Source organism: Moschus berezovskii, chromosome 20, assembly GCF_049115385.1.
Source record: "Moschus berezovskii isolate FMDL1 chromosome 20, NW_MosBer_1.0, whole genome shotgun sequence".
In the NCBI taxonomy this organism is placed as follows: Eukaryota; Metazoa; Chordata; class Mammalia; order Artiodactyla; family Moschidae; genus Moschus; species Moschus berezovskii.
This window is the reverse complement of record NC_142479.1, coordinates 61,844,908-61,862,188: the sequence shown is the minus strand read 5'-3', so window position 1 is coordinate 61,862,188 and position 17,281 is coordinate 61,844,908. Positions and strand designations below refer to the sequence as shown.

Below are 17,281 nucleotides of genomic sequence, written 5' to 3'. Positions count from 1 at the left end.
ACAGATTTCCACGGCCCCCAAAGCATGGCGGTCCCCATGCCGTACCCACTGTGTCTTAGGGGCCTGGCCCAGGGGGTAGAACAAACCCAGCATTTCTGGCATGAACCTTTCTTTAACCTAGAAGATCCAAATACAGTCAGTTCTGGACTGGACTCTGGATGCCAGCGAAGCTGTTCTGGGATTGTTATCCTCCTGTGAGGACACATTCACCAGGCACCGTGCATCGTGTCCAATCTGAGATTCTTCATGGTGAGTGAGGACTCCCAGATATCTGGCCTTCTGGATGTATTTGGACTTCTTTGTTTTTTTGATATTTATTTATTTGGCTGTGTCGGGTTTCATGGGCTCTCTAATTGTGGCATGTAGGCTTAACTGCCCCACGGCACTTGGGATCTTAATTCCCTCACCACGGATCAAACCCACGTCCCCTGCATTGCAAGGTGAATTTGTAACCACTGGGCCACCAGGGAAGCCCTCATTGGGACTTTTTAGCTTGTAAGACTCACAGCAGCTTCTTTCAGATTTTCATTTTCTTCACTTAAAGATATATTTCTCAGCTCTTTCGATGATTTGCTAGTAGGTTTAGTGTACTCATTGAGGGTTAGCAATGTGGACGTTTTGCAAAGCGCTGAAGGTAGCACTTCTAGAAAAACCTTTTATCACCTTATATGTACCTTTTAAGAATACACTCAATGAACCACCAACCAGCTCTATCTTTAAAGGAACTTCTCTATGCTGAAAAGAAAAGGTCACAACGGGAAACAAGAAAAGGATGAAATGGGAGGGCTCACCTAAAGGCAAACATACAGTAAAAGTAGGAAACCATGCACACACGCAAACATGATACAAAACCAGTAATCACAAGAGGAGGAGAGCACACACGCAGGATGTTTGAAATGCATTGGCAGGAAGAGCTCAGCGACTTAAAGCAATCATGCACGTATATACACACTGCTGTACCAGAGTCTCATGGTCACAGCGGAATTCAAGCACAGCACTAAAGTCATCAAATCATAAGGGAACAAAAGAGGAAAGGAAGAAAAAAAGACATACTGCCACCCCCCCCCCCAAAAAAAAGGATACACTCACAGGAGTTATACAGTTTTTCTTGTAAAGACATCTGGCATATATAATTTGGGGCCCGGTTTGGGAACAGGAAGGGGCAGCACGTGGGGCAGGTGGCAGAGAGGGGAGCCCCAGGGCTGGGGGAGACTGGGGAGGTTGGACACAGATTCCACCAGCAGCCACCTGTCCGGACTCCCATCCAGAGGGGCTGCTCTACCCTTTGGGGGTGGCGGAGGAGCCCCCATGCATCATCTCAGGCCTCTGATACCCTCATTCGGTTCCACAAGTGCTTCCTGGAAGGTCCCTCAAACTGGTTCTTATTCATGTTCTAAAGACAAGATAGTGTCCACGATCAGCTGAGGCCCCAGACTGGGGCATCTCCCAGGTGACCGCAGCGTGGCACTCCTTCCCAGGGGGGGAGCCCAGGCCTGGGTGGGGTGGAGGAGGGGGAGTGTCCTGTTAGGTCAAGTGCTGTGGAACCTGAGAGTTTTGTACTTTGGGCCTCAGGACCTGCTGAGGAGCCCTCCCTGGCATGTCCATCAGGGAGAGGCCAGGAAGTTGCCGAGCTTCCTAGTCCTCAGCCTGGTCTCCCCGCAGGTCCCCTCTGCATAGTCCAGTGTGCACGGTGAGCACAGCTCCCCACCCCGGGCTCAGAGCCTCAGCCTCCGCACCCCGGGCTCAGAGCTGCCTGACTTGGGGAGAGAGGGAGGAAGGGAGGGATGAGAACCCCACACGGACACCTTTGCCTCCAAGTGCGTCCTGTAGGAACATCCCTGCCCGCACTTCTTAGGTCTCCTGGAAGGAGCAGGAAGCCCCCATGCCATCCTCTAGGGTGTCCTAGGGCCAGTGTGGACTCAGTGGCCTGTCTGGAGGGGAGGCATCTGTGTTCTGGGCCTGTGACTGGAGTCCTCTGGGGGAGGGGTTCTGGCTCTCTGGGACCTCCAACACTCCCCACTCTCTCTCTAGTCTTGGTGGATACCAGACCATGGGGCAGTGTCTATGCCGGGTCTGAGATGACCCCACCCCTCCCCAGCCCACAGACCAGGCTCAGTGGCCAATACCTTCTGGAGCTTGAAGTTCAGGGAGCGACACCTTTGGCACCAGGCCACTGTGCAGATCAGTAGACTGAGGAGGGTGACCAGGGCGAGGATGGGGAAGATTACCAGGATCTGGCTCTTGTGTTCAGGATTAAGATCAGAAGGGGGTTTGCTCATCTGGGGCCTTGCAGAAAATGGGTGGAACTCCCTCCTTTGTTCACCTGCGCAGGAGCCCCTGACCACCTTGGGGGCACCCTCGAGGGGGACATCGCCTGTGGTTGAGAAGTCCGTGGGTGGGAGAGTGGCAGGGGGATGGGTGCATGGGATGGGCAGGGCTCCGGGCACAGAGGGTGAGGGTGTCTGAGGAGGGAAGACCCAAGGGGGCTTTCTGGGGGCTCCCCTCCTGTAGCCCAGGATGAAGATAGAAACACCTACATGAGGGAGGTGGGAGGAGCAGGTAATCCGGCTCTGCCAAAGAGACACAGGGCAGGTTGGCGGGACCTGCCCAGGGCCTGCCCTGACGCAGCCCCTCCGCCCCAGGTATCAGATGAGCCCTGAATACAGGAGTTCATGAAGGCCTCACTGGGTCCCCCACCCAGGGCCCGGCTAGGCTGAGGGGTGCCTTCTCAGCCCCTCCCACTGTTCTGGGTCCAGGGCAAAGCTGGACCCCTACTTCCTGTCCCCAGCACTCAGGGTGACCACGACTGCATTAGAACAGGCGAAGGGGGTGGGAGGGAGTGATGGTGACTGGGGGAGTTTTGCAGCAAAGGAAGGGGTGGGGTTGGGGGATAGGAGGTGTTTAGGCAGGGAAAGCACCAGCTCCCTGAGCAGACGGGGACAGTGAACAGGCACACGTGCCGGGGCTGCCCTGAGGAGAAGCTCGGAGAGGGCAGACACGTGGCGTGCATGGGGCAGGGTGGAAGTCCTCTTCAGGCCTCATCTCCGTGGTTCTGGGCACCTCGGGTGGGCAGGAATCACTCCTCCCTAGTTGCTCTGCACTCCTGCCCGCCAAAAAGAGAAGCTCTTGGGGGTCATCTCCCACCCCTACCCCGCTCTGCTCACCTAAGACACTCAGGGTGGTGATTTTGATATTTCTCTGCCGCCCCTTCAGACTCCACTTGTACTGCCCTGCTTGGGTGACCTGGGCTCTGTGAATCACCAGATGCGCCTCGCCCTCTTGAACCCAGAGCTGCCATCCATCCTGGAAGAAGATTCCTGGGGCATTTACATTAAAGATGAGCTTCCAGTGTGCCGTGTGGTTCGCTTTCAGGGAGACGTTGATGTGGGAGTAGGCATTGGAGATGCTGCAGGTCATCGTGGCTGGCTTGCCCTTCAACACAGAAACCACACCCTTGGTGCAGTTGGGGCTGTCCCAGACTGTGTGGGGGGAAAGTCACACACGTGGGTCATGGCTGGACCTCAGGACATCCCCTGACTGCCCTTCCAGGGCTCACTGGCACTGCCTGGAGCCTGGGCCCCTCCTGGCCTGATCCTGGGCTCTCCTCCCACACCCATCTTAGCCCTGCTGCATTCCTCCCCCACCCCCACCCCCACCGGCAGAGTTGGGACCATGCAACTTACTTCCACTCTGAGCACTCCTAAAGGCAGCCAAGAACAAGAGGACCCAGAACATCCTGGGAGCGAGGAGAGTGGACGCTGAGCTCAGCATGGCCAGCAGGACGGGGAGGAGTTTTAAGGGGTCCCTGGTCCTCCTTACTGGGTTTTGGGACACGCCCTGGAGGAAGGAAAGCTGATGAGTCAGAGTTCCCTTAGGCTCCTTTAGAAGCCAGTGAGAGGGGCTGCACTCTGGCCAGGGTGGGCGAGGGTCCCCAAGCTCCTCCCTGACCCAACTGTGTCCTGACCCTTCTCTACACCTTTATAATGTCTGCAGTGGGACCACAGGCAGACAGATGAAAAACACAGATGAGACAGAAAACAAGTCCCTGGGAGACAAAGTCCATTTATATTGCTGGGGTGATCTTGACTTTTATATAAAACATGCAAAACTCCCTGAGCTTTGTGTCCTGTAGAAATGGGCCGTGACGCACAGAATCATCTGCAGCCACTTGAACCTGACACCAACCTAAGACCACCTTGGATGCTCCCAGCCCCTCTTCCACTCTTGCATTCTGAGAATTGGCATTTGGGGACATTTGGTCCACTCTCCAGATTTGCTTTATTCAACAAAAAGAGTCTTCCTGTGGAACTCGTGAGTTACAGTCCGGAAAGCTGAACTTTCACTTTCTCTGAAACAAATGTTCATCTCAGGCTTTGGCATCCAGTAAAACTGACATCTGGCTTCTCAGATGGCGCAGTGGTAAAGAATCTGCCTGCCAATGCAGGAGACACAAGAGATGAGGGTTCAGTCCCTGGGTCAGGAAGATCCTCTGGAGTAGGAAATGGCAACCAACTCCAGTAGTCTTTCCTGGGAAATTCCAGTAGTCTTTCCTGGGAAATTCCATGGACAGACTCAGACATGACTGAGTGACTAACACTTTCACTTTTCATAATGACATGTAGCTACCATTAGGTACTACATAGAGGATGAGATGGTTAGATGGTATCACCAACTCAATGGACATGAATTTGAGCAAACTCAGGAGACAGTGGAGGACAGAGGAGCCTGGCGGTTACAGTCCCCGGGGTTACAAAGAGTGGGATGTGACTTAGCGACTGAACAACAAAAAGTAGCTTCACTGCCCGAAAAATCCTCTGTGTTCCATCTATTCATCCCTCCTCCCCCCAACTCCTGACAACCCTTGATCTTTTTACAGTGTCCAGAGTTCTGCCTTTTCCAGAACGTCATGGATTTGGTACCCTTTGATTTTGAATTCAGTGTCTCTGATTTTTTTTTCCACTTTGTGGGGAACTGGGCAGAAGGGCCAAGAGCAAAGGGAGCTGTGGATGTAATCGCTTTCAGGAACTGGGGGCCATTGGCGACCAGCCCCAGTCCTGACTCCAGGAGACTCTGGGTCAAACAAGGAGAATGACATGGGGAGGGACAATCTCAGACCCAGACCCTGTGACTGGTGCTGCTGTCTCCCGCTTCCCTTGATTTTCTAAACTTGCTTCAATTCCTAATTTATCGACAGAAGGACAGCCTTCTCTTCTCACATAAGTACAACATTTGTAGTTGAGGAAGAAAGAGGACACCTGAGAGACACGTGTTCTGTGCACACACATGTATGTGATTTTACACACGTGCAATCAGGTTAGACAGCCCGCTACTTGTCTCTCTCTTCTCTCCCTCTGTACTGTATGTACTGGGGTGAATCTTGTTGTTTAGTCAGTAAGCCATGTCTGACTCATTGCAGCCCCATGTACTGTAGCCCACCAGGCTCTTCTGTTCATGGGATTTCTCTTGCAAGAATATTGGAGTGGGTTGCCATTGCCTTCTCTAGGGGATCTTCCCGACTCAGGGATCAAACTCGCATCTCCTGCATTGGCAGGCAGTTTCTCTACCACTGAGCCATCAGGGAAGGGTGAAAGGTGGCCCCAAAACACATGTCCACCCGGAACCTGTGAAGGTGACCTTACTTGGAAATAGAGCCTTTGCAGTCATTAATAAAGAGGAGGTTGTATTAGAGCAGCGTGGGCCCCAATGTAATGTGTCTGCTTTCTTGTAAGAAGAGAGAAATTTGTCAGAAACAGATAAGGGAGAGGCCCGGAGCCGACAGAGGCACAGACTGGAGGGATGCGGCCACAAGCCAAGGGATGCAGGAGCCACCGGAAGCTGAAGAGATGAGGAGGATATTTCCCTGCAGCCGTGCTGACACCTTGATTTTGGACTTCCAGCCTCCAAACCGGAGGAGGGCAAACTTTGGTTCTTTTGATCCTGTGTTTGTGGCCCTTGGTCACGGCTGCCCCAGGACACTCACAGGGCCCCTCCCTCTCTCTCCAGACCTCAGCTTTCCCCTCACTGGAACGATCAGGCACAAACCGCAGACACAGGAGGGAGTGCTCTGTCCATTTCTCTGCGTCTGGACCTCACACTGTGGTGTGCTGCTGGTGGGGTCTGCCTCCCCGCATCCTGAAAGCTTGACTTCAGTGGGTACAATGATCCACTTTGTCTTAGCTTGTGAGCTGCCTGGTCCCCTTGGCTCCCAGCTCCGCCTCTTCCTGGTGACACCTGGTGCTGTGGAGGGCTGACAAGCTCATCCTGTTTCTGGCCCTTTCCACGCTGTCTCTGCCTTTGCAAACCCTTTGCTCATCCTCCTGGGAGTATCTGTCTTCTCCTTACAGTTTATAAGACTTTTACCCCTTAAAGAAACAAACTGCCTTCCAGGGTGAGTACGTTTCCATCATCATTTCTCCCTAGATCGTCTCTGGAATAAAGACTCCACGAGTTTATGTTGTCCTGTCTTCTTTTCCTTGAAGGCTTCAGGGTTTTGTTTTAAAGCAGTTCTTATTTGTTTGTTTAGAGTATCCTTTTTAAAAGGCTTCCCAGATGGTGGAATATCCATCATGGTCAAATTTTGTCTATTTTTATGCTCACATCCTGAATATTCCTCAAGGTCTGTTTGCAAGTGGCCTGTCACAGGTCTAATTTTGCTTCCTTTCCAGAAGGACAAGAGGTGCTGAGGCACGGAAGAGTGGAGCTCCCTGTCCCCCTGGCCAAGGCTCCCCCACCACGTGGGGCTATTCAGGCCCTGCCCAGCCACGTGGCACAAGCACTATGCTGGCCATCACGCGTTTTCATATCTGGAAGGCAGGTTCTCTCTATGGCTGTTTATCTTTCCTTGGACATCCATTTTTCACAAGAACATTAACACACTTTTATCAATTTTTCTTTTTTTAGAATCAAGAATTTGGTGATTGAGTGAAGAGAGACAGCTGCCCTGATCCTGCCCCATCCTGCTCAGCATAAAGCAAAAGAGGCTGAGATTGCACAGGTGGACACAATCCAGTAGCTGCCTTTAAGCAATTGCCAGGATGGGGCATAAATAGCTCATCACTATTACTTGCTGCTGAGAACCTCATGTGATGGAAGGTTCTAGAAAGAGATATTGCAACTTCCTGTGCTGGGGCTTTTCCTGGCATCTCAGATAAGATCTGCTCAATTCTTTTCCTGAGTATTTTTTATAAAATAACTTTTCTTAAATTGGAAGTTTCTCATATACAGAATGGTGCCCAGGGACCCATAGGGGCAAAGGCATCCTTGCTGGTGGTAGACGGTGACTCCTGGCCCTCTAGCCAGAGCCCTCAGGGCTGCCTGCAGTAAGACCCTTGCCCAGGGATGTCCTACCCTGAGCCTGCCTGAGCAGGCAGGAGATTCATCTTGTGTGCTCATCTCTGGCCACTGACCTGTCCTGGAGGAAGCCTTGGGTAGGACCCCCAGCGTTTCCAGCCTCCTCAAGTTCTCCCCTCGGACCCCGGCCACTCTGCTGCTTCCACTGACCTCGGAACAACCTTTGGTCCTCCTCTTCCCCATCAAACATGGGCCTGGGTGTCCCATCAACAGGGAGGCAGGCCAAGTCTCCCCAGGCTGAAGAATACGCGTCCAGGGAGGCCTGCCCACTGACCCCAAGGCTGGAGCAGGCAGGTGTCCTCAGGGTCACATGGAGGGTTCACCCCCCGCCAGGGAACCAAAGGAAGAATGCCACCTAAGCCTGTGCTCTGAGAGCAGTGATCCCTCACTGTGTGAGAGGGGGAACCTCCTGCTGGTGACCTGGCAACATCACCGATTGCCCAGTGCGACCAGGAGACTAAGTGGGAAGGGCAGGTGTGTTCTTTCTGGGAGGGAGACAGCCACGGGTCTATAGTATCCAGAAGGAAACTCACCCCCTCAAAACCTTTCCTCATCACGTTTTCCTGACCATTGTCCAGCTTTTATCCATTCCATTAATTAGGGAGTTGTGTTTCAAGTTCTTAGTATACTTTCTGGGATGTTGAGTGAAAAGTGAAAGTGAAAGTCACTCAGTCCTGTTCAACTGTTTGTGACCCCATGGACTGTAGTCCGCCAGGTCCTCTGTCCATGGGATTTTCCAGGCAAGAATACTGGAGTAGGTTGCCTTTCCCTTCTCCAGGGGATTTTCCCGAACCAGAGGTCAAACCTGAGGCTCCTGCCTTGGAGGCAGATTCTCTGAGCCACCAGGATGTTGACTGAAAATAAATGAATGAGTGGGTTCATTCACAATCCTGAACCATGCAGGGTCTCACTCCGAGTGGAGCCAGGACAAACTAGCCTGGCAAAGCCACCCCCTCTTCAGAAGCTTCCAGGATCCTACTCCCACTCCCTGGGAGAACACCCTGTCATGCACACACACACACACACACGCACACACACACAGTGCTGGGGGGAGGGCCCTTAAGGCCGCCCACATGCTCTGCCTACAATAGGGGCTGAATCCCTGCAGACCTGCTCAAAATTCCCTGCAGGGCCGATGCCACATGAAGGGTGGGGTCAGTCCCCTCCAGTGAACTCTGGGCAGGTGCCTAGGCAGAGCTGAATGAGTCAAAGGTCAACCTAGGTCTGCACCTGGACCAGGTGACATGGAGAGGCGGGGACCTCAGCAAATCGGTGTTTCTGTAACACACGCTGACTGGACTCTGGGAGGGAGCGGGTGTGTTGACGAGTAAAAGGAAAGCAAAACAGCAGCAGGTTGAAGTCCAGCGGTCAGGTGGGAGGACAGCTGGTGTCTTCAGGCAGTGAGGGCACGGCCCCCTGAGAAAGGTGTGTGGGGTTCCTTGAGCCGAAGTCAGGCCCCCAAACCACCCTCTGCTCTCAGTGTCTCATATTTTGTCTACCTGCCAGGGAAACACCTCAGAGAGCCTGTCTCACCAGCCTCCCCGCCCTGCCAGCCTCCCCACCCACACCTCTGTGGTTTTCACAGCACTACATATCCCTATGTCCTAAGAATTATCCACCTGCAATGCAGGAGTCCCCGGTTCGATTCCTGGGTTGGGAAGATCCCCTGGAGAAGGGATAGGCTACCCATTCCAGTATTCTTGGGCTTCCCTGGTGGCTCAGACGGTAAAGAATCTGTCTGCAGTGTTGGAGACCTGGGTTTGATCCCTGGGTCTGGAAGATCCCCTGGAGGAGGGCATGGCAAGCCACTCCAGTATTCTTGCCTAGGGAATCCCATAGATGCAAGAGCCTGGTGGGCCACAGTCCATGGGGTCAGAAAATGTCAGACACAACTGAGCGACTAACACTTTCACTTTTCACATACCCCTATGTCCTAAAATTATTTTACATTGACTCATTCTTTAAACATTAGTATCTGTTTTAGCTTCACCTTAAATACGCCTTTGTAGTCACTGCTGCTGCTAAGTCACTTCAGTCGTGTCCAACTCTGTGCGACCCCATAGATGGAAGTCCACCAGGCTTCCCCATCCCTGGGATTCTCCAGGCAAGAACACTGGAGTGGGTTGTCATTTCCTTCTCCAATGTGTGAAAGTGAAAAGTGAAAGTGAAGTTGCTCAGTTGTGTCCAACCCTTAGTGACCCCACGGACTGCAGCCGACCAGGGTCCTCCATCCATGGGATTTTCTAGGCAAGAGTACTGGAGTGGCTTGCCATTGATGTGCTATTTATAGGTATGTTCTCACAGATAATGAAATGACCAGAAGATATGAAACCAGCAAGTGTCACAGACTTCCTACCACCACTTGGAGTCCTCCTGAGGGAGAATGGCCTGTGCACAGGTGACCCCTGGCCATCTTCTGTCATGTTGTCCAAGGTTGCTGAAGGTGTAGGCTCTCAGACGGGCACTGGTTGGGACTCCCCACCACTCTTCTCGCTGCCCCAAAACCTCCAGTCTTCTCTGAACCTGCCCCAGGCCATGGCGGGGCTCTGCCCTCACACACACGAGCCTCTCAGTCCAACTTCATGCGCTCCCTGAGGTTTTCCTCACCGGGAAAGCCCCTGGAGGGTTCCAGAATCTGGACAAGGAAATGCCAGGGTCCCTTCCCACCAGTCTCTGTCCCCAAACTCCAACCACCTTGGGCCTGGCTCCTCATCATCAGATGATACAACCTAGGAGCTGGGAAGAACTCAAGGTTGGGCAGATCCTCGAAAACATAGACAAGTCTCAACTAAACCAAATCTGTACAGTGGAGACACAGACTTTTCCACTTTATAGAGAGCAGAAGGGCTGCCTGCAAAGAGCTGGACTGGAGATGAGGAGCTGCACTGGGATGGAGGGGCTGGTCTGAGGATGGAGGAGCTGAAATGGAGTGGGGGGAGCTGGACTGGGATGGAGGAGCTGGACTGAGGATGCAGGAGCTGGTCTGGGGATGGGGGGAGCTCCCTGTGTCCTCAGGCACCTTTGCTGCCCTTGTCAGTCTGGGGTTCCACTGTTGTCTTATTTTTAAATATAGGCACATTTTTTCCTGGACCAGGAGGCTAGTAAGACAGTGGTCCAGAGACTTTTGCTACTTGCAAGGCCTGGTCCAATTTTAGCACGCTGAGTATCCCATCACTTCCCTAGACCTGGGAATGAGCCTTCCCAGCACCGTGGGACACAATGGTCATGAAATGGTGTCACATGGTCAGATATGTGGCTATGAAGGGACCCTGCTGATTGGAAGTTGGTCCTTGCCAGCTGCCTCTACAAAGATTACATCATGACCATTGCAAGCTGCTGACCTTCAACACCCCCTGAAAGAAGTTCAGGGTGAAAATCAGGAATGAGGCACTCTGTGCTCTGAAAAGAAAAAAAAAAAAAAACAACTGGCAGAACAGGCCTTCAGATAGTTAGAGCTTTTCAGAAAAAGGTTTCATGAGTTCCAATTCTTGCATCTTCTCATACCTAGAAAAACACTGACGTCATTAATGGTGAAATCTGCTTTGGTTATTAAAAAAATTTTTTTTTTTACAATTAAAAGTCAAAATAGAGTACCTATGGTTCAGACATCCTGGGAAATAACTACTTCCTAGATATCCTGAAAAATGATATTATGGGTGTGATTTCAGATTAGACGCTGTGACCCAATGTAGAACTTAATGCTCCTGTAATGCATTTTTGCTTCTGTACTTTGCTTGCTGCTCGTAAAACCAAAGTTACTCCATTTTAAGATAAGGTTGTTTTCAAGTAAAGATTCCTAAAATTGTTTTTGAAAAAATAAAAAAATAAAACAAAACAAAAAAAATATAGGCACATTTTATGTAATATTTGCCACATATTTACATTTCAAAGTGATTCGTTATCTGAAATTCAGATGGGTCTTTAAGTTTGGCATTTCCACTCCTCTGCCTGAGTCTCTCCTCTTGTCTCTGATGCTGCAGAGGACAGGAAAATGGGAGAGAAAGAGGCCAGGGCACAACAGGGGAAGAGAAGAGTGAGAAGGCAGAGGGTCGGGGGTGGTACAGGAGGACTGCATGCACGGGGCAAGACCTGGAGGGCCCTGAGAATTCTGGAGTTGGGAAAAGTACGGCAACAATTCATAATTCTCTCAGATCACTCTCGCAGGTGCTGGTATCCACATATATTAAGCTGGGGCACAGCTGGGATTTGTGCTGTCACTGGGGACCTGATCACATTTGGGAGTCAGTGGAACACATGGAAGGTGCGTGCCATTGCCAGCACTTTGTCCTACCACAGGACCTTGGGGAAACTGAGGCAGCAGGTATGTGGACCTGAGGGTTATCAGCTGACCAGGGGCTCAGGGGTTCTCGGTCAGCAGGGATCTCCTTTCCTGCACCTTCTAGGAGAAGCTGGACCACGTTTCCCACGCAAAGGCTCAGTGATAACTTGTATGTACCTGGATATGGGAAGGTGAGCACCCTGCTGTCCAGCCAGGCCTTTCACCAACAGTGTGGAGGGAGGCGACCAGCCGCTTTCAGAAGACAGCTGCAACGGAGCCCCAGCCCTGACTCAGAGGGAAGGGATGCCCCAGTCTGGGGCGCCTTTGCTGTGTCCTCTCCCTGCTGCTATTGCCAGGAGGGATCCCTACTGGGCAATAAGAAGTTCCTCCAGGCCTGGGGGCTGAGTCTGTAAACCCTTGAGGGGCTGACAGCCTCAGTACCTGCCAGTCCATCAGCTGGGCCACTTCTCAGTCTCTTTCACAAGGCACTTCCTCTGAGAATCCACCCCCTCCTTGCACTTGCTGCTTGCACCCTCCGGGGGTGGGGGGGCCCTATAGCTCCCCACCACCTTCACTGTTTAGTCCTAGGGGATGAGGGCCTCCCAGGGGCTCTGGCTCCCCAGGTACTAGGAGTGGAAATTGGTTTTCAAATTGCAGATCATTCACCAGTAGTGGGTGGTGAATTGAATTTAGAGATTGCTGCTGCAGCTTAACCAAAAATGAAAGGAGAGCTTAGAAAGAGGCAGTGCAGTGCCCCTCTCCAGGTTTCACTCTGTTTGAATGAGTGTTCGTGAGTGAATGGGCTGAGTGTGTGTGTGTGCCCCTTGTGACTGCGCACAAGTGTGTTGTGCATGAAAGTGAGTGTGTGTGCACAAGTATGAGAGCTGCAGTGTTGGCCTGGACGTGAAAGTGCTTCACCCCAGATGTGGTCCGGGGCAGCAGGGCTTTTGTGTGTATGGGTGGATGTCCGGGAGCTGAGAGGACAACTCTCTGCCCCTCCAGACAGGGGAGAGTCAAGCCTGGAGTTGCCCCACAGAGACGCAGTTCCCCACCAGGTCGGGAAGACTGTCTTTTTCCCTCCTCCAGTGGAGGCGCAGGGCGCAAAGCCTGGGAGCTCAGTGTTCCATCTCCATCAACCCAGCCCCTATTTGAGTGCGACCCTACACCAGGAGCCCCGGCCACCGCCCCTCCAGCTCTCACCTGTGACCCGGTAACCGGCTCCTCCACACCAGCAGCTGCAGCCTGTCTGTGCGCAGGTCTGAGCGGTTGGACTTATCCCAAATGATGATTCCAGGGCGGAGCCAGCAAAGGAGGAGCCAGGAAGGATTCAGAATCCGTGCACGGGAGGTCTGATACCCAGGTCCTGTATTCAGGAAGGAAACCTCAAGTTATGGGAAGTCACTTGAGTTTCCCATAAAAGAGGAGACATTACTTTGCCAAGAAAGGTCCAACTAGTGAATGCTATGGTTTTTCCAGTGGTCATGTGTGGATGTGAGAGTTGGACTATTAAGAAAGCTGAGCGCAGAAGAATTGATGCTTTTGAACTGTGGTGTTGGAGAAAACTCTTGAGAGTCCCTTGGACTGCAAGGAGATCCAACCAGTCCATCCTAAAGGAGATCAGTCCTGGGTGTTCACTGGAGGGACTGATGTTGAAGCTGAAACTCCAATACTTTGGCCACCTGATGTGGAGAGCTGACTCATTGGAAAAGACCCTGATGCTGGGGAAGACTGGGGGCAGGAAGAGAAGGGGACGACAGAGGATGAGATGGTTGGATGGCATCACTGACTCGATGGATATGAGTTTGAGTGAACTCCGAGAGTTGGTGATGGACAGGGAGGTCTGGCGTGCTGTGATCATGGGGTCGCAAAGAGTCGGACACGACTGAGCGACTGAACTGAACTGAGCTGAAGTCGAGTTTCAGGAGCTGCCCTGAGTTCAGGGGTAAAGATGATTTTCTTGATAGTGAATTCCTGGTAATTCTAAGTAATTCCTGGTAATTCTAAGTAATTCCTGGAATTATTGGTCTGTACACTTCATTTTTTCAAAGAATCACATTTTCAGTATTAATCCTTCCTCAACCAACACCCAGATATGCCTTTCCGTTATCTGAAGTTTCTTTTATTTTCTTCAAAATAGTATAATATTTTACTTACAGAAGTGCTTATTAACTGGGGTGCTTGTTGCTGCTTCAGGGAAAGTGAGGTAAGTCTGACTCTGGCCCCGCCCCCGACATGCAGTGAGTAACTGGGTCCTGAGGGTCTAACTCCTGCAGTGGCCCCCGCAGAGTCAGGGAGGAGGCGGGCTTGTCTGGCTGGTCCACACAGCCCCCTCCAGGGTCCCTGATGCTTCCAGGCTGCCCAGACCCTGGTGCGCAGGCCACCTCCAATTGGATGTTCTCCTCTCCTCTCTGGGGAGGAGCCCTGTCAGTGTACCTTGAGGTCATCTTGCTGATGGGGCAACAGGAATGGAGATTCAGTGGCCACAGTAACCAGGTGGAGGCAGCTCTGCCCGGAAGCGGAAGGGCTTACTAGGTGATTTAAACATTAGAGCACTGTTTCCCCCTTATCATGACAACGTGTTCATTGCACAACATTTACAAAAGCTGTTGTTGTTGGGTTTCTAAGTTGTGTCTGACTCTGTGACCCCATGGACAGCAGCATGCCAGGCTCCCCTGTCCTTCACTGTCTCCCAGAGTTTTCTCAGATTGGTGTCCATTGAATCAGTGATGCTGTTCAACTTTCTTGACCTCTGCTGCCTTCTCCTTTTGACTTCAATCTTTCCCAGCATCAGGGTCTTTTCCAGTGAGTCAACTCTTTGCATCAGGTGGCCGATGTATTGGAGCTTTAGCTCAGCATTAATCCTTCCAGTGAATATTCAGGGTTGATTTCCTTTAGGATTGGCTGGTTTGATCTCCTTGCTGTTCAAGGAACTCTCAAGAGTCTTCTCCAGCACCACTGTTCAAAAGCATCAATTCTTCTGCACTCCACCTTTTTTATGGGACAGCTCTCACATCTGTCCATGACTGCTGAAAAAACCATAGCTTTGACTATATGGAACTTTGTCAGCAAAGTGATGTCTCTGCTTTTTAACATGCTGTCTAGGTTGGTCATAGCTTTCTTTTCTTCCGAAAGAAGCAAGTGTCTTTTAATTTCATGGCTGCAGTCACCACCCACAGTGATTTTGGAGTCCAAGGAAAGAAAATCTGTCACTGCTTCCATTTTTTCCCTTTCTTTGCCCTGAAGCGATGGGATCAGATGCTACAATCTTAGTTTTATGAATGTTGAGTTTTAAGCCAGCTTTTTCACTCTCCACTTTCACCCTCATCAGGAGGCTCTTTAGTTCCTCTTCACTTTCTGCCATTTAGAGTGGTATCGTCTGCATCTATGAGGCTGTTGGTATTTCTCCCAGCAGTCTTGATTCCAGCTTGTGCTTCATCCAGCCCGGCATTTCGCATGATGTACTCTGCATAGAAGTTAAAGAAGAGGTAAACAGAAAGTAAGTCTCCCGGGATGGTATCCCTAGAGGGAATCCTCTGGTGTGCGCACAAGCACTGTGGTTTATGTACATGATGCAGGGTGCAATGAGGGGGTTGGTGGCCCCATTCCTCGGTGGGCCCTGAGTGAGGCACCTCCTGCCCCCTTTCCTCAGTTAAACACCCATCCTGCTACTGTCTCCTGCCTCCAGACAGGCTTACCAACCTCCGCTTCCGCCTGGTCCCCAAAGAGCAAGCTCTCCCTTGTTCTAGTGCCTTTGAGCTCAGGGTGGGTGTCCTGCCCCCGGTGGGGCTCAGTCGGGTGTTTTCCTTGGAGGGCAAGTCCTGTGCAAGCATAACGCGCTCCCTGACATCATCTGGGTTGTGACAGGGATGTCACAGGTGGGGCTGCAGGCATAGGAGCTGGGGATACCGGACGTGAGTCCCTGAGCTGACTCAGACCTTCCTGGGGGACTGGCCTGGCTACTCTGGGCCCTGGGGGAGCACCCTCGGAAACTGCCAGGGTGCCAGATGACTTAGGGTGTTCAAACCTGCTCCCCACAGAATCCTCACCTGTAAGCTAAGAGGCATCCCGGGCAAGGGAACTTTGGGGAGGCAGGATAAATCCACTTTCGTGTTGATTTGTTGATTTTGTGTTGTTATTTATTGATTTGCTTAAAGTACTCTGTTCTAACAGTGTGAATTCTTTCCCAAATCAACTCTTGTTTATTCAGCAAACATTTGTGGAGGGCTGAGTGGCAACCAGCGCCAGGAAGGGTGAGGCTTACGCCGCAATCCCGGGAAGTCCCTGGACCAGCAGGCCCAGGAGGGACAGTGCAGTTACAAAAACATATATAAAAGTTAGAGCCCTTCAAAGAGGCTTCCCTTCATCCCACTGATTGTGAGAGTGGCCCACATGTCCTGGCTTTCGGCTCCCTCTTGCCCCAGTCACCCTGTGTGGCCCCCAGAGAAGGTGGTAGAGGAACTTTCACACGCAGAATCTGCTCTATCCTTTGGCCCCAATCCTGGGAAGTCCCTGGACCAGCAGGCCCAGGAGGGACAGTGCAGTTACAAAACCATACTTAAAAGTTAGAGCCCTTCAAAGAGGCTTCCCTTCTTCCCACTGAGCGTGAGAGTGGCCCACACGTCCCGGCTTTCGGCTCTCTCTTGCCCCAGTCACCCCGCGTGACCCCCAGGAAAGGTGGTGGAGGAACCTTCACACACAGAGTCTGCTCTCTCCTTCAACTTTCTGCCTCCATTCCCAGAATTACCCGAGAATCCGGATGCTTCTCTGGGGAGACTCTAACCCCAGACCAACGAGAGGGCAGGCCAGGGCCAGGGATGCGGCACCTTCTGACCTGGGAGATGCCCTCCCTCCGAGGTAGTGTCACAGAGGCATCTCAGAAAGAGCGCTGCGGACAGAGGGAGACTCCTCAGCTGTTCCTGGGGGAGGTGGGAGCTGGGAAAGACCTTCTTCAGGGGCTGCTTGAAATGGTCGTCAAGGTAGAGGGCCCCTGGGGTCTGTCGTGTGGCAGAGAGGGGCCTGCTCCTGGAATTGCCTCTGACCTGGAGGAGCCAGTGCTCCTGGGACCACCTGAGGGTCTGCGGGAAGCAGAGGATCTGCGTGGGGGCGCTCCTATGACAGTAGCTGCGTCAGTTACAGGTTCCATACACAGCTCCTGTGTGTGGACGTGTCTGGTGTGGACTGAGGGGCTGTGTGAAGCCTGGGCACGTCTGACAGTACTGTCGGGGCATCAGCAGAACCAGGCAGCCTAAAGCCCCAACTGTGCAGACAGCATTGTCCCAGTTTCCCTTTAAACGCGTACCTGCGTGCATGCTAAGTCGTTTCAAATGTGTCTGACTCTTTGGGACCCACTGGAGTGCAGCCCGCCAGGCTCCTCTGTCCATGGGATTTCCCAGGCAAGAATTCTGAAGTAGGTTGCCATGCGATCCTCCAGGAGATCGTCCCGATCCGGGGATCGAGCCTGCAAGTGCGTATATCTCCTGAATTTGCAGGCAGGTTCTTTACCACTAGTGCCAGCTGGGAAGCCCCTTCCTTTTGAATCCATAGAAACATATACTTCCAGAAAAGCTAGAAGAACATAAAATGTCATCAGGAATTAAGTCTGAGTCTGGGAACTACAGGTTTTTACAGTGTCTTCAACTTTTTTTCCTCCAG

General features: G+C 52.1%; 1 protein-coding gene across 1 annotated transcript; it reads right to left on the bottom strand.

Moving 5' to 3' along the window:
* Window positions 1–2,112: 2,112 nt before the first annotated feature.
* LOC129537951 (secreted and transmembrane protein 1) lies at window positions 2,113–4,328 on the bottom strand. The gene is given in 4 exon segments (XM_055397842.2): window positions 2,113–2,243; window positions 2,246–2,323; window positions 3,165–3,479; window positions 3,684–4,328. Coding segments are annotated over 4 exon segments (612 nt in total). The 5' UTR covers window positions 3,772–4,328.
* Between the last annotated feature and the right edge of the window lie 12,953 nt (window positions 4,329–17,281).